This window comes from Tetrao urogallus (genome assembly GCF_951394365.1).
Source record: "Tetrao urogallus genome assembly, chromosome: 6".
Lineage (NCBI taxonomy): Eukaryota > Metazoa > Chordata > Aves > Galliformes > Phasianidae > Tetrao > Tetrao urogallus.
Window position 1 is genome coordinate 23,480,659 of NC_136819.1, and position 19,445 is coordinate 23,500,103.

General features: G+C 43.9%; 1 protein-coding gene across 1 annotated transcript in view; it reads left to right on the top strand.

Annotated features, from left to right (window-relative positions):
* Positions 1-305: 305 nt before the first annotated feature.
* Positions 306-19,445, top strand: part of LRP4 (LDL receptor related protein 4) — a gene marked incomplete at both ends in the record, with an annotated part of 76,196 nt that continues 57,056 nt past the window's right edge. Inside the window, one exon of the mRNA XM_079536910.1 lies at positions 306-390. Within this exon, the coding sequence (XP_079393036.1) occupies positions 306-390 (85 nt within the window). The remainder of the gene's footprint in view (positions 391-19,445) is intronic.

Here is a 19,445-nt window from a genome sequence, read left to right on the forward strand (position 1 = left end):
GAAAGGCGCGGGTCTCGCAGCCACCGCCTCGAGGCCGCCCGCGCCGCGCGGAAAGTTTGCGAAGCGCCCGGGCGCCGGGGGGGAGCGGGGCGGGGGCTGCCCCGGCGGGGCTCCTCCTCCGGGGCCGGGCCTGGGCCGGGCGGAGCGGGGAGCGAGCCCCCAACCCCGGAGCCACCGCGGTTGCGGAGGGAGCGAGCGAGAGAGCGGGCGGAGGCGCCTGGGACGCGGGACCGGGGCGTAGCGCCCAGGAGGAGCTCGGGAGGCGGTTGCGGGCGGTCCGGGCGCGGGGCCGGGGCGCTGCCACCATGAGGCGGCGCGGCGGGGGCTGCCTCTCGCCCGCGCCTCCGCGGCTGCTGCTGCTGCTGCTGGGAGCGCTGCTCCGCGCCAGAGGTAAGCGGCTGCCGCGGCGCCTCCCGCCCGGCTGGGCGCGGGGAGCCTCGCCCGCGCGGGAGCGCCTCGCGCCGCTCACCTGCCCGCGCCCCGCAGCCTTGCCCGGCGCCGCGCTTTGTCCCTGCCCCGTCCCGCCGCCGGACGCGGGACCGCTCGCCTTCTCCCGCCTCGCGGGAAGCCGGCGGCGGCGGCCCGGACGGGGGTCCCCGGGCGCGGCGCTGCCCCGGCCGGGCGGAGCCGGAGGGTACCGCCGCCCCACGCGGCCGCTGCTCCCCGCGGAAGTTCGGCGGTGTCGGGCGCGGGCTTTGTTCCCGCGGGGCGAGCGGCGCGCCGGGGCGGGCGCGCAGGTTGCCTCGGAGGCTGCCGTGCCCGGCGTGTCGGGACAGCCGCCGCTCCGCAGCAGGAATGCGGCCGCGCACCCGCCACGCCGGGCCCCTTAAAGGCGCAGCCCGGCTCCGCGGCGGCGCCCCGGGCTACCTGCCTCGGCCGGCACCGAGAGCGCTCCCTCTGCGCTCGGCGCGGCGCGGCCGGGGCTGGAGCGCACCAAAAATAGAGGCGGCGGGGCCGGGGGAGGGATCGGCCGCAGTCCTAGCGAGCGGGGCGGCAGTTTCGTGAAGTCTCGTCGGTGAAAACTTATCTTTATGGCTGCCCTACCAACTGGAAAGCGATTGCTTCCTCATGCGCTAGCATTTTATTTCACAAGTGCTCCCGATGGAGAAAGCATCTGAACGCTTCTTGGAACTGCTTATACAGAGTTGGGAGGCTTTGGGGGGAGGGGAACTGTGTACCTCACTTTCTTCCCCTCTGTCTTCCAGCAGCTGCTGTATAATTTCACCCATCCTTTTCCTCTTATGCTTCTCTGAAATTACAGGAAGCGTTTGCAGTAGCGCTGCTGACCTCCATCGTTCTACAAGTATTGCCTCTGGGGCACAATCACATGGGGTTTGGCTTTCAAGTAATATTATTTCTTTTCCAACAAGAGACTTAATTGCAGGCAGTTTTGATGAAGGTGTGTAAGCAGCTTGGAGAGGCTGACTGCAGTCCTGTGTATCAGAAAACCTGCTTTTTGGAAACAAAAGTGCTCTTAAGTTCCTAAGTGCCACATAGATGCTTAACTGCAGTCTGGAGTGAGAAGGATCTAAAGTGCAGGTCTTAGCATGGATGCAGATCTGGATGTGTTTTATTTTGGCTGTTACCCAGGTGCTCCTAGTTAATGTGTCTGGGCTGTTAACAGCCATGTGGGGGATGTCTGTTTGTGAAGTGCAGGTTTGCTCATAGGTGGTTGTGCCTTGATGTCTTCAGAACACTTTTTATGGCACTTTGTCTCCCTTTCAAGTAGTTGTCCCATCACTGCCCTTTCCCCTATCGTCTTGTCAAGTGAACGTGCGTTTAAGGTTGGATGCTCTGACTTCTTCCAGAAGCGAGCATCTTTTTCCATTCTGGGAAGAAATGTAAGGGCACGATTCCTGAACAACATTTTTTTCCTTTGAATGTAGGAAAAAGGTAAGGAGGTGTCAGGATAGAGGTGGCAGAGAAGATGCAGGACTCATGTCAAGTTGCTGCTCCTAGTTCCCACCTGCTAGCATCTGCAGAGGTTTATTTCCATCGTTCTATAGAAGTGCCTGTGAGGTTGGTATACAGCTTAACTGTCATAAAGCATCCACAGGCACAGAATTCACAATGCCAAACAGGTAAATTACAGGAAATGTACTTGGTCATTTTCTGCTGTACCTCTGCAGGTGCAGGTAAAGCAAACAAATCTGCAAGATTGAACTTTGATCGTCTGTTAGTGGAAAAATCTGTGCCAGAACAATAAGCAGATCTGCAAGTATTGTGAGCATTAGGAAAAGTGTCTCGTGGGTAAAAACGGGTGTAGAGGGAGAGAGTTAATGGCATGCTTTGCTAGTTCATCATTACGAAGGAGGGCTAGAAGGTTTGATGCTCTGGGTGAGCAGAGGCGCAGAATGTCACAGAACCTGTCTAGGTGATGTTCTAGCTCCTGGAGCTCTGCCAGAAGAATAATGCCAGAATAATTCACCCCCCTGAACATCTTGACTACACATTCAAGTCACAGACTTAATGTGATGCCTCTGTAGAAGTATAGTTTGCATGGGAGTTAAGATCTCCTCTACCTGCGGTTGGCACCACTTCTGATTCTGCAGCTCTGAGCCAAATGCAGAATGCTTGTATTCCTTGTGTCTGCTTAGAGCTGGTAGTAACTCTGTTTCCTGGTTATTCTGAGAGTACTTGAGTTTGCTGACAATCAGATTGGATGGTATTCTCATCTCATGATGATTATGGAATTTATCTTGACCATTTTTTCAGAGTGGTGCAGTAATAGGCCAAGTAAGGTTCCCTACCTATAAAACAAAAAATAAGATACTGCAAGAGAACGAAAATTGTTGGGTTTTTCTATGGATATGTGTGGGTTTTTCTTTATATGGCTACTTTTTGTTGATTCAAAACAATTCCACATAAATAAAACAAGGTAGCCATGGTAGAAAACCATAAGAAACAATCCTTTTCAGTATGAAGTCAACATTATCATTTCATTTATTTAGTGTAGATGAAACATTCTTTTATCTTCTTGTTCAAATGCTTTTAGTTCTGTACTTTAGCATTGCTTTTTGCAAGAGAGAATCACTTCCTGCGTCCTCATATGGAGGTATATGCAGGAACCAAAGTAATAGGGTTATTTACATAAAACATTTGCATTTCCAGAGCATCTTGTGAATCTGGAGGAGAGCTTTTCTGTTCTTGTGGGCCACAAAATTTCAGAAAACTTGGAGATGTTCCTCCATATGTATGTTTGTTACAAAATGAAACATGGTTGTGTAGGAAGATTATTCATCTGTTTGTAGTTCAAACCTGAAAGCAGTACTTGATGTGTGTTAACTCAGAAAAGAAACAGAAGCGATTACACTTCAACTTCTAAAAGCCCTGTGATTCTGGTGAAATTAACATTAACAAATAATTTAAAAATTTGTTCTATGAAAATGATCTGCCGTTTGATATCCCTCTTCAATTTTCCTTTGCTCTTGTGAAATAGGCAAATATTATTCTTGTTTTGTAAATGTGAGAAATGAAGTGGAAATTGTCTTGCCCAAGGCCAACTCCATTTGCCCTAGAATGCAACACAAGGGAATATATGCTTCATAACACTTGTAAAAGTTAATAAAGAGATGTTTTCTTGAAAACCAGTCAAGGTTTTAAAAATGCATTAAGTGCGTGCATGTCCTCCACCTTAATAGAATTCCTGTGCTAATTGGGATTTTTGTCTATTTCTCATTTTTAATAATTGCATTCCCTTTGCTGATGACCAAAAAATTCTTAAAACAGCAGAAATTTTCTTGACTCTCCATCAGAAAAAGCGAATTACAAGTAAAGTGTTGTCAAAAGATGCACACCCTAAAAGTGGACAATTCGTTTCTTTAGTTCTCTGTTATTTCCAGCGTAGTTATTTGTGATGTTCTCTCAGCAGGTTTCACATAAGGAGGTGGTATATACACACACAGAGTTAAGCTGACCATCATCCTTTGGGAATGTCTGGCTCCACCTGATCTAACATCCAGAGATGGAGCTCTGGCATGCAGCAAGCCCACTCCATTGATTGGCGTGCGGTATTTGCTGATTGTCTGTATTTCACACAGATCACAGTAGAGAACGCTAATTGTAATTGTCATCTATTAACCTAATGAGCTTGATGGTTCAGCTTTTGCTTTTGCATCTTAGTCACTGCTGTTCTTTGACATGGCTGTTACGTTAGGCAGTACACTTTTGTAGGATTTTGTTGTCTGTGCTGCGTGAAGACTGGGCACTGTAATGCTTCTTGAATCTTTCCGTACCGTCTTCCCTGTAGATTTCCATCTCTTTGTACCGAAGATAAAAACAGTAACTATGGATCCAGGGACTTGTAAACCAAAGGCTTGTGGTTATTCTTTCTGTGTATCTGGTTGCTCTGAGACTGTTACCTTGGGAGTATTTGGCTGCTGTCCTCCTGTGGGTGAGTTTATGTTCAGGTTTTTCAGCTTTCCAGTTGCTTTTTTTTGCTTCTGCCTGTTAAGTGTTGAAGTGTTCCGTCTTGTGTACTTAGTCTGAGAGACTCTTGAGCTCCAGTCAGTGTTGCTGTGAGGAGCAGAACTCCCTCAACTGCTTTGAGCCCAGACAAAAGGACACTCACTATGCAAAGGCAAGAAAATAGGTTTTCCTAAGAGTTTGTGCAACTGGACGTTGTGGCCTTGCTGAACTGTGGAAGCTGAAAACTGACCAAAACTCTTCATATCAAAGAAATGACAGGATTGAGTACGATAGGGCAGTCAGAAGCCTGATGCTGATGCTATGAGTTACAATTAAGGATCCTGCTAGAGGCATGCTAGCACAACTTTGGGTTGTGGAAAGTAATAACAGAAGCTTCTGTTTTTCATGAGGCTCTTCTGAGGTCATTAGATTTTTCTGCATGTAACCACCAGTCAGCAGGTCCACCAACATTTAAGATTAACGGATAATATTGTGTGTGTATTAAATGTTCATACTGCAAACTGCAGTTTTACTGAAAAATGTATGACCAAAGACAGTGTAGGCTCTTGTTTCTTGAGCTGTCATATGTCAGTAGCAACTCCCTGAAGTCACGATGATAGCATCAGATCTGTCGTCTGAACGGGTTAGGATGGGAATGGAATTCAGTTCCCTGGAGTGTGGTGATGAGTGTGTTTCAAGATTTGTTGTCCAGCAAAGCATCCATCAGAGCTTCCAACTCTGTTGTGTGTTGTAGTGCCTGGGTCTCTGCTCCATAGTGTCCCAGTGAAGTTCCGTTTCCAGAATGATGTTGGCCAGCAGTGAGATGTGGACGTAGTGGTGGCTTTGGGTGGAGGAGCCCCCTCTCCTGGCTACTGGCGTGGTGACTTCCTCCATGTGCCCGGCAGGGCAGAGTCTTCTGTGTCTCTTTGTTAGTGCCTGACAGCCCCTCCCGCCTGCTGGAGCTTTCTGTTTCTATTGCATAGCAGCAGTTCTTTAATCAGAAATCTTGTTAGTATTCAGGGATAATTGATCCGACTCTCTGGTAGGGGGTGGGGACCCAGCCTCGCGTCCTTCTCCTGCTTACCACCCCCAGTTTGACCCCTGTTGTCTCTTTGTTTTCTCCTGTAAAGTTTGTGCCAGTGATGTGTGTGTGTGCTGTTTTTCCAAGCAGCCTGAAGTTGGCTGTAACCAAGAGCAGCAGTAAAATAGAGCCCGATTTCCCCGCTTCCTGGCGGTTAGTTGTTCGGCTCCATTTTCTGGTCTTCTGTGTTTTTGATTTGCAGAGAAGGAACTTACTTGGTGCCCCTGGGCATCTCTTAAACCCATTAGAACAAACTCCGTTATTTCCCTGTACTTAGAAATCCTCCTCCTTTAGTCCCAGCATCCATCAAAATAATGTGTCCTCTGTAAGGCCCTCTGGAAAATGTTTAATGGGATCTTTTCAACCTCAAGAACGATTCCAGTTTGGAAGGGGGAGGGGATGTGGCTAATGGAAGACCTGACTGTGACTCGAAGTCCGCTTGAACTTGGCCTGTGGCGGCACTCCCTGCACCTCCATGCTGAGGGAGTGCTGAACGGAGCGGATCCAACGCTGGGATCAAAGCTGGAAACAAAAGGCTTCGGGAGAAAAATTTCCCGTCTGGCCAAGAGGCAGCCACACAAAGGTGGTGCATAATTTATCATTCGAGGTTTATTTCTTCTCTACTTCTTCTGGAGAGGGAAGAAAAAAGAAATGACTCTCCTGCTGTTCTGAAGGGGATAAGTGATGGCTTTGGGACTCGAGGCGGGAAGTGACTAGAGGTACCACGGAAAAGCCTTTTCAGTACAGTCTATACCCAGCTCTTCTCTTCAAAGACAATGTCAGGCGTTCTTTCTTTCTTTCTTTCTTTCTTTCTTTCTTTCTTTCTTTCTTTCTTTCTTTCTTTTTCTTTTCCTCTTTTTTTTTTTTCTTTTTTTTTTTTTTTTTTTTGCAGGGAGCTATACTTCCCTTTGGAATTTTCAAAGAGTGAGTACTTCCCTCGTCATTCCCAAGTCCCTGTGCACGGAGTGGAGCTGGTCTTGGCAGAATCAAGTTGTTTGCATTTCTGAGGTATTTGTCTTACCTTCAGGATTGGTGTAAGTGCTGCTGCTCTGTGTTACGTGGAGGAAGAAGCTACATTTGCCTGAAGGGTTTGTAGTCTAAATTAGACATCTGATAAGGATCAGGGATGTGATAATTCTAGTGGGATAGATAAGGTCCAATATTAAAATAGCATAGCTTTCTAATTAAATTTCCTTCAGCTTTGGTTTAATGGGAAAAGCTTCTGAAAGTTTTTCATTCCAATCGCTTCTTAGAACTAGGATAGAGTATTTTTGGAAGTAAGAGTTGGCAAAGAATATTAACAAAAGCCAGTAAATGGGGAAATAAGGATGAGGAAGAAGATTTAAGACTAGAGTAAATCATGAGAAGATGGGAAGGGGATACAAGAGTACAGATACCAACAGAAGCAAAGATAGGCATTTTGAAATGTGAGCCAAGGACTTGATCTGGCAGAGGAACAGAAGAACCATGTCAGGAGATCCAAGTGGAATAATTATATGAAATCTGATGGCAGAAAAAGTTGTTAATTAGGTAGTATAAAACATAGAAGTTTTAAAAGTGAACAAGAGTGCTGAGCAGAATTTAATTGCCATAGTAGGGAAAGTATTACTTTAGTAATGCTTTAAAAGAGGATATGAAAACTTTTTAGGTACCCTTGACAGTAGAGTTCCTGTCTTAGTGGGATGATCTTATGAAGTATCGGGAGCTTAGTAATGAGGGCGAGAGGCAGAAAAGGAGACATGCTGGGGTAGTGCTGAGATAGTAAGCCCATGAGATAAAGGTGGTGATGGAGCTGTCTGCAGCGCTGGAATGTGGGACAAATCAGGCTTGGGAACATGTACAGCCAGAAGGGTTTTTGAGTGGGATGCCTGGGAGGATATTTGAAGAGCAATCCTGTCTGGAAAAGTGTTATGAAATGGGAGAGTGGAGTTGAGGAGCAGTCAGGAAGCTGGAAATGGTTGCCTGACAAAAGGCATAAAGTGAGATTAGGAGATTACTTTAGATTTGGAAAGAAGTCTGGGTACGGAGAAGCAACAGCACTAGTGACAGAAAGTGACACCTTTTCTGCAGGAGGTTACATCTCCCAGAAAGAATTCCTCTGTGAAGGAGTGACTCACTACAGAGGACAGTTACAACACAGACATGTGATGTTCCCAGCCTCCTTCTCTGAAAGGATCAGAAGAAGCCTTGTGTGACTATGCAGGAAGGTTAGAGGGAAACATGCGCCCTGCTCCTTCAGCCTGTATCTCCAGCTCTGTCAGTTCGTTCGGTTTGGTGACAGCTGGTAGAGTCGGGGAGAGGTTCTTGCCTGAGGTGCAGCCATTCACTGTAGTAGAACATGTCTCATGGGATCTAGGATTAGAATAAACTAAAGACACACCTTTTTTTTTTTTTTCCTTTGTATTCCCACCCAATTTTAGTTCTAAATTTTCATAACTGCTGAATAGTCAAATCCTTTCTTTGCAATTCTGAGAGCAGAGGAGGAAAATGGGAACTCTTAGGATTACTGTCTGCAGTTTCTGTCCTAAGATCCTGAGCATAACATTAGGAAGTGTTTGGGGTTTTTTTCCTACAATCCCAGATATTTTTTTTTCTTCTCACTCTGATTTTTGAGCCTGTTACTCTTGAAAAGCCTGAGGTGTTTCTTACAGCTTGAGGATATGCCCCTAATTTGTGCTGCCTTTTGAAAAGGGCCTTGATCAGCATAGTGCTTATTAGCATGAGGAAAAACATAATAGGTCTGGCTTTGAGAGAATACTGTAGACTTGGTGGCATGGGAAAGGGAAACAGATGGGAGGTTGCCGTTCTGAATGTTTAACAGTGAAGAAGCGTGAAAGGATGCTGATAGACACAGAGGAATGCTAGTGTACTCACATTTATGTCACAAATTCTCAGATAGCCCATGTCTAACTCTTAGTGTAATGTGGGAGAAGGTAGGTAGGCGACAGGGTCAAGTTGATGAGTAGTTGCCCTGCAAACAGATGTAGGTTTAATACATTTTGAATTGACAAGTGTATTCATGCAGTGTTACATTGGTGAAAATACTTCTTTCCTGGGCATTGATATGGAAACAAGGAAGGGCTGATTGGTCTGGTTGGTGAGGTTACTACCTTTTACCGTCTTTACTAGGCTTTGAGAAGGACTGTGGTCCAGGGTCCCTGGGTCCCACTTCTGTCCTATACTTGTCAGCGTTGACTCACAACCAGCTGATTCATGGCTGGTTAAGACGTCTCTACTGAGAGAAGGGTGGTAACCTTCTCAGCTGTCGCAGTTTGAACAGTCATTGCCCTTGAATCAATACTCAATGTCGGCTTTTGATCACTGCATTTTAGTGTAAGAAAGAATTCAGACCTGTAGTCAGCACTACTTTAAACAACTGAAGATTTTTAGGCTTTTTTTTTTCCTTTTTCCTGCAGGCTCTGAGTTCTATTATCCATGGAGCAGGTGGATGCTCTACCTGTCTCAGCTCCTCTGGAAGGGCAGTTGTGCTGTTTCTGCATCTTTATCAGATCTGTTAATTTCTATGCTACAAGTACTCAAAGGCTTCTCCCCTGCCTAACAGGGAAGAAAAACCTTGTTGATACCTGCCTTCTACAATTTTCCACTGCAAATTCTCTGCCTTGAAATTACTCACCTACTCACAAGAGAAACTCGTTGTTTCTCTGACATTTCTCTTGTTTGTGACCTGCCTTCTGTGAAGTAGGAGATGAGAAACTGTAATCTTTTATTGCTCTCCATGCAAGTTCCAGGCTAGAACAAGAGTTAAGTTTTTCAGTCATCATCTGTGGATTTTTTTTTCCAAGCTTCATTCTTACTTGCTATGGTCTGTTCTTTACCCACAGCTCTTTAGAAAACTGAAACTGAAAAGGAATGCCCAAAGATAAGTAATTCCTGTGACATTGTATAGTAACATTTTGTTGGTTGTTCTGCTGGAGAAGCAAAGTCGTGAGTAATATTTAGCTTCTCTCCTTCCTCCAGAGTCAGATAATGAGTTTTTGAAAAATGGCCCATGACCACTTTCTGTGCTGCAGGTATTTTTGAGCGAGCTGGCAGGGAGGAGGAGCGTCAGGCACTTGCCTAATTTTAACACTTAAAAGAAAAACATGTTTAGCTTAATTAGACACACAAATCTAATGTGCTTACAGTATGGAGCTAATGGGAGATATGGGGTGAATTCAACCTATGTGCCATCCATCAGTTGTAGGATAAAAGTAAACAGCACTCAGAGAGAAGCCTCCGAGCAAGAAAGGGAGTGAGGCAGAAATGGCATCTTCGGTGTGTACATCTTGAGTTACTCACTCAGGCAAAACAGCTTCTGAGCTCAGGCTTCTGATTAAGTGACTGGGACAGCTGCCAAAACACCTAAATTTGTTAGCTAATGTACTGCAGTTCATTGGTCCTGCAGGTTAATCTCAGCAAGGTGTGATGCATTATCTGGGTTGTTTTGGTCTTTTTCTTGAACAATGTTGTAACAGCATGGTTTTCATCCTGTATTTCAAGGTCTTAACATAAATGTGGCTGGGATGTTAAAACTGCCTGTTAATGTGTTGTGAGAAAAGAAGGCCATCAGAATTGTGCAACAGGAGACCTGATATACCTTGAGAGCCAGCCTTTCTGACCTTGCAGTCTGTGTACCAAAGTCTTCAAGGTATATGCTATTGGGCACCGTTCCCTTTAGAGATAAGTAGAATGAGGAGACGGTCACGGGAGGGAAAGGACTGTAACTTTTGCAGCCTAAGGCTGGACTGAGCTGGGCTTGCAGCAAGGTCCTGCACTATCCAGCCTAAGGGGCCCTTGCTTGCAGAAGCTCTGTGACAATGTGGTGATGCTGGTTACTTGGTGGGCCTAGCAAGTAAAGACTCACTTGAACTACTCAAATGATGAGGTTTGTGAATACAATACATGGATTTTCCTGCTATACTATTTGGTAGCAAATTAAACTCAACTTCTACAAGCATGAACTCCAGGACTCTGTATGTTCTTACACTGTAACCAAATGGAAGTTAATTTCTTGATTTTCAGATCTGAAAAGACGTGGCACAGCTACATTTATGAAATCTGTATAGTGGTAGCTGTCGAGTAGAACTGGGAAGATTTCCATTGTTGCTGTTTCCATTTAAAAAAAAAACCAAAACTTGTTTTTGCAGCTCTCTCAGCCAAACAGCAAAAGCCACCTAAAAGCCTCATAAAAGTACTAGAAACCATAACTGAAATTAAATGAAAATGCTGTCCATTCCTATGAAAACTTTGCAGCTGGGATTTGGCAAACCTTTTGAGGCTAATGAAGTGAATAACTTAATCCAAAATCTTCTGCTTGACAAACTAACAAACAAAAAATGTATAAACCTGGAAGCCAGCTAGGGTTAGTTATTGTACTGGCAGATAGTAATAAATGAAATGTGCAAAACTAAGTCAAGCTTTTACCAAATACTGAACTGGCACGTGCAACTTTGAGTTGGATGCAAGGATAGCTTTGTAAGTAAAACTGCAAATGTCTGGGAAAGAGAAGTGAAAGGAGACAATGAGAAGGAAATCTTCAAATCTTGTGAGTAAAATATAGAAGAGGATTGGAGAGAACAAGAAAACACTTTACCTTACCAGAAATGAAACATTATTCTTTGGAATATTTTCGTGTCTATCTCTGGATTCCATGTGACGTAGCCTTCTCTCTTGAAATCTTTGTGGACACAAATGCTTCACATGTTGAATCCACTTCTGGGAGAAACTGAGACGCGCTGTCTCTTACATGTGGGTAACACTTGCAGAGCTCGTTTTGCCAATGAAAGTGTCTTTGAATTGCCTGTGGTGGGATGTGACACAAGTTCTGATGCAACATGAGAGTCTTTGTAAGTGCAAATTTTGATGAGAACTCTTCTAAAATCTCTAGTAATATTGTTTTCTTGTTGCTGTTGTGAATTGGCTCTTTGATTTCTGTGGTTCTCTGTTACATGATTGATACTTGAAAATGAAGTGTCTTCAGTCTAATTAAGAAATTTCATTTATCCTTGGAGGCCTGAAATACTGGCTTCTTTAGTAGGAGATAAACAGTATTTCAAACTGTCCCTAATTATCACCCACTCTCTTCCTGCAGATCCATGTCTAGAGGCGCTACAAGAAACTACTTCTGAAGTACAAATTGCATTTTTGATGTCCTCAAACAATAGGCTGGACAATGACTTGCTTGAAGCAAATGCAGTGGCTTGCTTCAGGTTACATTGGAAGTCACTTGCAGTTACATTTCTAAAGCTGCTTTGCTGATTTGGAGTCAGGTTGAGTATAATCTAACTTAATAGGAAACATTGTGTTCAAAATACATTTGAGAGTAATACAAGGCCCATATTTTAGGATATCAAAATGAGAAGGCTTTTTTTTTCCTGCTGCATCTTGCTCTCCATAAGCCCAATACGTCTCTTGGTGAAGGAGGAAAAATTGTGTTGGTGGTGCTAGGATGTTGTCATTTTTGAGGATTGTTATCTGCCTAGAATATATGCAATTTGACTTATAGCTACGTGTCTTCCTTGATGCATGGGCTGTGGTTTCACATTGCACTTAACCTAGCATAACTGTGGGTTACCCCACAAAAGCAGTCTCACTTTTCTTGTCCATTTGATAGGTTTGCACGTGTATGTCTGTTGGATCTGCTTATTGATTTATCAACAAGTAACCTGCCAAATAGTGAAACCAGCGATACCACAGATTGTATGTTGCTGGCAAGTATGGGCTTCATTGAGGAATGGAGAGAGACAAGGCCAACCTATTTTTTGCATTTGGCAATGGTTTGCTGCTACTTCTCTTTGTCTTTAATGACATTTGGATGGACTAGCCCTGGGAACAACAGGAGGTGAGAATTCAGGGCCATGATTCACTTTCTGTGGCTTGTATAAAAACATAGACCTCTTTATTACATATATAATGATTTAATGCTGTATTAGTGTCAAGATGTAGTGAAAGATCAACTTATAGATGTCGGCACTGGTGCAGTACGTTAATTAGCAATGTCTTTTGTGGTGGAGACAACTTGAAGCAAATACCTTCTTATTATTTTACTTGGGCAAACATAGGCTTATGTTCTGAATTGTTGCTGGAGAAATTGTTCATCTAAATATGAAAAGCTTTATCCGTTGCTAAGTCCTTGACTCTTCTTCTTCAACGTGGCCTCTTAAATGACTGATCCATAGTGAAGAATTGGGTTTTCACGCACAGTTGCAGAATTTGGATTGGTGTTTTGGTCATCCCACCCACCTCCACTGATGTGGTCATGCTGTAGCCTGGTCTGGACATGCATGCACAAGGAGGCAATACCACCTTTCTCCTGAGGTGATGTAGAAAAGGCAGTGATGACTGTAAGTGTTTGGTTGGCGAAACGAATACACAGATAACTGTTTGGAAACAAAAGCTGCCTAAACAGCAATTTCTCCCTGAATGAATATGTGGCAGGCTGAAGGGGAAGATCTGCGTGGGCTGGATCTCACACATGAGTTGTCAATTGGATCACGTAAAGATCCACTCTGATGGAAATCAGAGCTTTGCATTGTTAAATGCAGTGTGTGTGCATACAATAAGGGCAGTCCTTGCTCTGAAGAGTTCTTAATTTTTGAGTGTAATAAATTGATAGATGTATCAAATAACAAGGAGAAGGTCAATGAAATACCAAATAACATATTTTTATGTATTTTTACCCATTAGTCTGTTTATTGATACTAACTGCTTCTAGTCTTCTCCACCCTCGGAATATATTTCTACTGAAACTGTGTTTTTTTCCTATTCTTTTTTACTCCTTTGACATGCTGCGTACTATATTATCAGAACTGAATGAGCTCATTTGGTATGTGTGGGGTCTAGTACAGGAAGAATGAAAATTATTTTCAGATGTAATGCCCTTCTAAAAGGGTCTAGCTGCTGTTTTTGTCCTAGGTAGCACGTGTTCCTGTTTTCTGGTAGTGTGTTCAATACATGATTGACATTGGTCTAATGAAGGGAATCGTATCTGAACTAGCTTCCAAAAATCTTTTCATCCTCTCTGACACTTCTAGTCTTTTTGCTGTCCTGACTTGTAACTGTTTGAGTGGATTGCAAATGGGTATTTAACCATGTATCCGCAAAGGTCAAGAAATAGGGGAACAGAAGCATAACTTGGACTTGGTTAGGAATCCAAGTGTTACACCGTGGATTCCTGACTTGGAGTAGTTTAGCTGCAGCCAATGCCAAATAATAATTACTGAATGTTCTTTTTGCTTCTCTGTAGCAGAAGGCTAAATTGCTGGGTAGAATTCTGAAAATACATAGTTGGCCTTGGTGGCCATATTCCCAGTAACTTAAATGTTGTTTCCAATAAGCTTTGACTGTCTGTACAGAATTTGACTTGAGAGCACCCTCTTTGCAGATCATGGCTTAATGTCTCGCTGTGATTGTTAGACCAGGTGTGCTACTGATTTGGACTTTTTCTTTCCTCTAAGGATATATTTTACAACTTGATTTCTGTAGGCAACAGCATTTCTTCTTGCAAGATTAAAGAACCAAACCATGGTAACTGGTTGCTTAAGAGCTTCTTTTATCTGCATACTGAAATCAGTGGCTTTTTCCCTAATAAGACAGTTAAAGTTTTTAAACATTTACAATGCTCAAGAGCAGGATGATCTAATTCACCATATTTATTCCTTTTCATAAGAATTTTCAGCACAGCAACATGCAAACCATACTTCTAAATACACAAACACTTGGTAAACAGACTATAAGAGGAAAATAACTTCTGAGACTGCAGTAAACATGTCTCTGAAGTCATAAACAGGAAATGACCCCAGCTCTCCTGTCAGTTCAGCTCTGGTACTGTGATTCCATAAGCGGTGAAGAAGAGGGAGAAATCAAACTGGTTGGGCTGAGGAGGAATTGGAAGACCCTTCCAATTTTCCCCTGCTCATCTTGCACTGGACCAAACTTTCCCTGATCTATTTTTCATCAGGCTCTGCGAAGAACTGTGACAGCTCGTGGAGGGGCATGGGCTGGAGGGCTGGCAGCTCTTTAAGCTACCGCTACTGATGAACATGAAACCACAGTCTTGAAGTTTATTTTACATTTTATGCAAATTTCAGTTTGTTTCAGGAGGACCTACAAACTCTTCTATTGCTTCAGTATAGTCAAATCAAGGCTGCTTTCTGTCCTTTTATTACAAGGTTGGTTTTGGGAGGATATCTGGCAAAGAAATCAAGAAACTAGGTTATAGCATGAAGGGCAGAAGATTGTATCTTCCCCATGGAAAACAGTTATGCTCTGTTGAGGACTTGATACCTAAATCATCTAGTCTGTATTTCAGTTTGCCAAGTGTTTCTGCAGTTTTGAGGAGGGACATGAAAATGACTGCCAAAGTGTTGTGTCAATTGGTAATTCCACTGCTTGATAGTGTGCAAAAGAAAAAAAAGGGAAGGAGAATGAACCTCTTAGCACTCTTCTCAGAATCTGAAATTGACTACATTCAACCTCAGGATAAAGGACCAGGAATTCAGAAAGCTGGCTGAGCTCAGCCTCTGTCCCACGCTGAGGTTTGTGCTATCATGACCTTCGTGCTGCGTAGCTTAGTGGCATACTGTGGCTGGGATATAGTAGATATGATCTTGACTCATGAAGAATTGTTGGCTGAAGGTCCAAATGTGCTAGATGTTCTTACTTAGAAGAAGATATGCAGGAATAAATATTGTGTTCTCACAGGGACTTGGAATGTGAGTGCATGGTACCAGGAATCCTTAGCAAATTCAGCTAAGGTATCAGTCACACTGAGACCTTTCGGCCCCCACTGCAGAAATTTGCATTTTTGTGACTGCAAAAAATTCACTTAACTGCATAAGCATTGAAATAGATTGCTACATAATTCTTCCAGTTAGGAAAGGCAGGAAAGTTGTCTGTCCGACTGGAAAAAAGAAAAATGGGAACTTCTCAAGGTAGTTTGTAATTACTGGAAATAAAGATTGGCTACAAATGGAAGTAACTAGGACAGTTACCCTGTGTTCTGCAGCATCTCTGCTGTCATCCAGTCATTTAAGGTAGCATTTATAATGCTGAGAGGCTTGGGTCATTCTTTGATCAGAGAAAGTATGCTATACTTGGCTGGATAACGTCACTTCTTGCGGTGACCACAAATTGCCTCAAAAGCTTGATTCAACTTGATTTGTCTCCCAAAAATACAGTGGAATGAGAGAAGGAAAATGGCTCTCAAGTCATTACAGTAAATGCATCTGTAAGAACAGAAAATGACACAGTTTCTTGTGGTTTTTGGCCCTGGGATGATGATTCTAGTGTAAGGCAGTATGCTTGTATGTAAGGTGAACTTTGACTCTGTAGACATAAGAGGCTATAAGTCTATTTTGTCTTTTTTTTAAATGCCAAAAGTTCTTTTTCCAGGGCCGAATGGCATATCTACTGAAACAAATTGTGAGCTTTGAGAAGAATTTTTTTTTTTTTTTTTCTTTTATTTAAATGTGCTCCTCAGGTCTTGGAGCTTAGTCCAGGAAATAGTATGAAAAGAAATCCTTAATTATATTGTTAGTACTGGCTCTTCTCATGAGAAAAATCTGCAGGCATCTTCAGCCTGATTTTGTATGGTACAATGGCTATTTCAATGTGCATGCATATCTTCTCACTCAAAAAAACTGGTCCCAGAGAATAAGATTCATGAAAATAGGTAACACAATAAAGGGGAGGCACCATGTAAATGACTGGGCTGTAGGTGAAGATTCGTTGTTAATTTGCATTTTGTTAGACATCAAAGCATCCACTCCCTGCATTTGGCAAGAGACCTACCAAAATTGACTATTAGAGAAGGATCCATTTGAAACTGGCTGTGTTAGTTCTGCTTCTTATGCAGCTATCGAGATTATTCAGGTGTGCATGTTGGAATCTTGCTGGAAATATGCCTGCGTTGAAGTTTCCAGGCAGTGGCTGTGGTCCAAGGAGTTAGTTCACCAAGCTGGAGAGATCATTCAGTCCTTGCTCATTAGGAGGCAGAAGTGTTCAGTGGGCTGTAATTGGGTTGCATGTCAAGACTGCTCAGAAGCTTTGGCTGGTTTAGGATGTGGCTGCTTGGTACAGGCTGCTGGATGGTTCTGAAATAGGGATTAAAGTTTCGTGGTGGTGGTGGTTGTTTCTTTGTTTATACCTGTGAAATTTTTGGACTGGATTTTATCTGTCAGGATTCTGATATTCTGCTCATCTCCTGTTTAAAGATCCGTGGGGGCTGTGTTCTTTTGTATGGGAGCAAATTTAATTAGGGTATCTGAACTAACGACCATTCCCAGTGGTCTGCCCTGTGCCTCTGAATGGCTAAAGGCAAGGTAAAATATTGCTGAATGTCACAGTTTACAGCCTGGCAATTTCCATTTATTTTAATGTGCTGAATTATAAACTGATGCTTTAGGTTCTGGGCACAACTATCCTAGGGTAATATCTTGCCAGATAAGATCCTCCAGATTGCTGCATTCTGTCTGATTGGATTGGAAGGAGGCTGCAGGCATGACGCTCTTCTCCCTCTAGAGACTTGAATCTCTTGGTCTTCTAGTCATGTTACAAGGCCTCTGCCTGGACAGAGCAGAAGCAGGTTACAAGGTTTTGCTGAGGGCTGAGAAAGGAAGGGAAGGTGTCCTGAGGCACTGAGGCGGTTTGGAAGCACACAGAAAGTACAAGAGAGATGTTTCACAATGCAAGTCGAACTAGTTCTGATAGTGCTTCCTAATTAGTCACATCAGGAAAGGCCAGGGTCTTTGCTTCTTTTACCGATCCCATTTTTCTCCTGTTGGTTGTTCCCCCCCCTCTCCCCCTCTTTGCCTTTCTTTCAGTTCACCCATCTGCATCTGTTCTTGCCCAGGCAGCTGCTGCTCTATTTGTATGTTCCCTGGGGGAGCTCTGCTGCTCCTATAAGATCTCCTGTTGCTTTGGGAATTCACCTTTTAGACATAGTAGTTCATTAGCCTCTCATTTATGTAGCACTGTGAGAAAAGATTTCCCTTCCCAAAAAGCAGAAGAACGAGTTTCCAGCAGCATCTGTTTGAGCAAAAAGTGTCTCTGTGTAAATAGAGCCGGTTTGAAAGCCTCTGCTATTGGCAAAGGAGCGGCTGGGGAGTTTTTGAAGGAATAGTGTCTGACTGTGCTAGCACTAGGAGGCCCTTTGGAGGCAAAGGCTGAAGAGTTCCGGGGAAGGCTCATGTGCCCGTGAGAGGTCGTGTTGCCCTTTGAGCCATTCTCTCTCCTCCTCTGCCTGGGACTCACGTAGTCGCCCCTTTTTGCTGTTGCTCATTAGAGAAAGGAGCTGTTCCGGATTTTTTGACCTCAAGGTTCTGTGTTTTCTCGTGGTTTTCTCTCCCCCGTCGTGCATTGTGGGAGAGCCGTCCCCTCTGCAGGCGATTGTGGGAACGGCCCCGGCCTCACTTATCACCAGTGACAAATCAATGGCAGCCTTCAGAAAGCTGGCCCCCAGGATCCCCGTTCAGCCCAGCTCTGGAGCAGTGGGAGGCTTTCCCAGCAGATAAAGGACTCCTTCCATCTCTGACTTGTTGCCTTAAATCTAACTGAGGAAACCTTTTCAATCTCTTTAGGAGCGGCCCCCGCTGTGCTTGATTTGTGTTAGGGAAGGTGGCGGTGGGTGGAAGGGGGGCACATGGGGGGCAGGGGAAATGGGAATGGGGGAGCACTGGTGTTTGTAACATTTTTTCTGTTTCCCTTTCACAATAGTCTGGTTGGTGCGTGTGGAGCTGGGCTCACAAAGCCTCCCCGAAGTGCTTGGAGTCCTGCAGGGCTCCTCACAGTGCAGGTTTGCTGTGTGTATGCCTATCAACAATACAGCTGAGCCCAGCAATGGGCTCCAGCTTTGGGCAAATATTTCTACAGCTTTTCCTTAATCGCTTTTGAGGGGAGGAGGCTGAGATGGATTTGAGAGGTGGGAGAGGGGAAAAAGTGTGCATGTGCGTGAGGGAGCGGGAAACTGAAATGACTAGAGGGGGATTTATCTCCAGCTTCTGTGGTCCAGGGTTTTAGTGGGAGCTTTTGTCAGCATTCTGCATCCATGTTAAAAGTGGGTTTGGGGGGCATCAGAGGGAGGAGGGAGATGTAGGCAGACAACACATGATGGTTTGGGCTAAGTCAATCTCCTTTTTTGTTTTCCTTTTAGTTGGAGACATTAGCCAACATGCCCCTTCTGAATGGGTTCATCCAAAGTGGTGGCAAAGGCTGAAAGCAGTCTTTTCTTGTGCTTAGTATCTCTATAGCTTATTTCTGCTTAACCGTTTTATATGTTTTTATGCTTAGCTCACAGGTAGTAGAGGAATAATCTCTCAATTTCTAGTTTATTTGATCTGGGTCCCAGCTCCAGTTGTGGAAGAAATCGGAGAAATGATGTCTGTTTGAAGCAAGTTATTGCAGCTTGACTGCCTGATAGGTTTTGGCCTTGGGAATTCCTTGAGGGCACTGTTGTAGTCCTGGGATAGTCAGGTAAGCTCTTACCTAAGTGCTGTTTCCGTCTTCTGTTTCAAAAATTACAGCACAGGTATATAAATGGCATGGAACATTTTTTTGTTGTTCTGCAGTGGTGGTTTTATTTTATTTTGCTGCTGTTGTTGTTTTGTTTGTTTGTTTTTGTTGTTTTTTTTTTTCATTATGAGGAAGAAGCAAGGAGGCTGCTTCTTTAAACATTCCTTTTCATCCCTGTAAGGCTTGCAGCAAGCCTACAGTTCAGGGCTGAATTCTTACATTTAACAATCTGTTGCATGCATTATTTGCTGTGTATTAAAGACAAAAATGTCTTCTTAGACCGGATGCTTTTGTTAGAGTGGGAATGATGCCAGAAACTCTATCTTTGTTCTAAATGCATTATGTCAGAATTTAAATTTGAACAGGAGATGTTTAACTGTGTCATTATTGTCCTGGAGCAGGGAATACTCGTGCTCTAAAATCGTAGTTCTGCAGATGCTTCCAACTG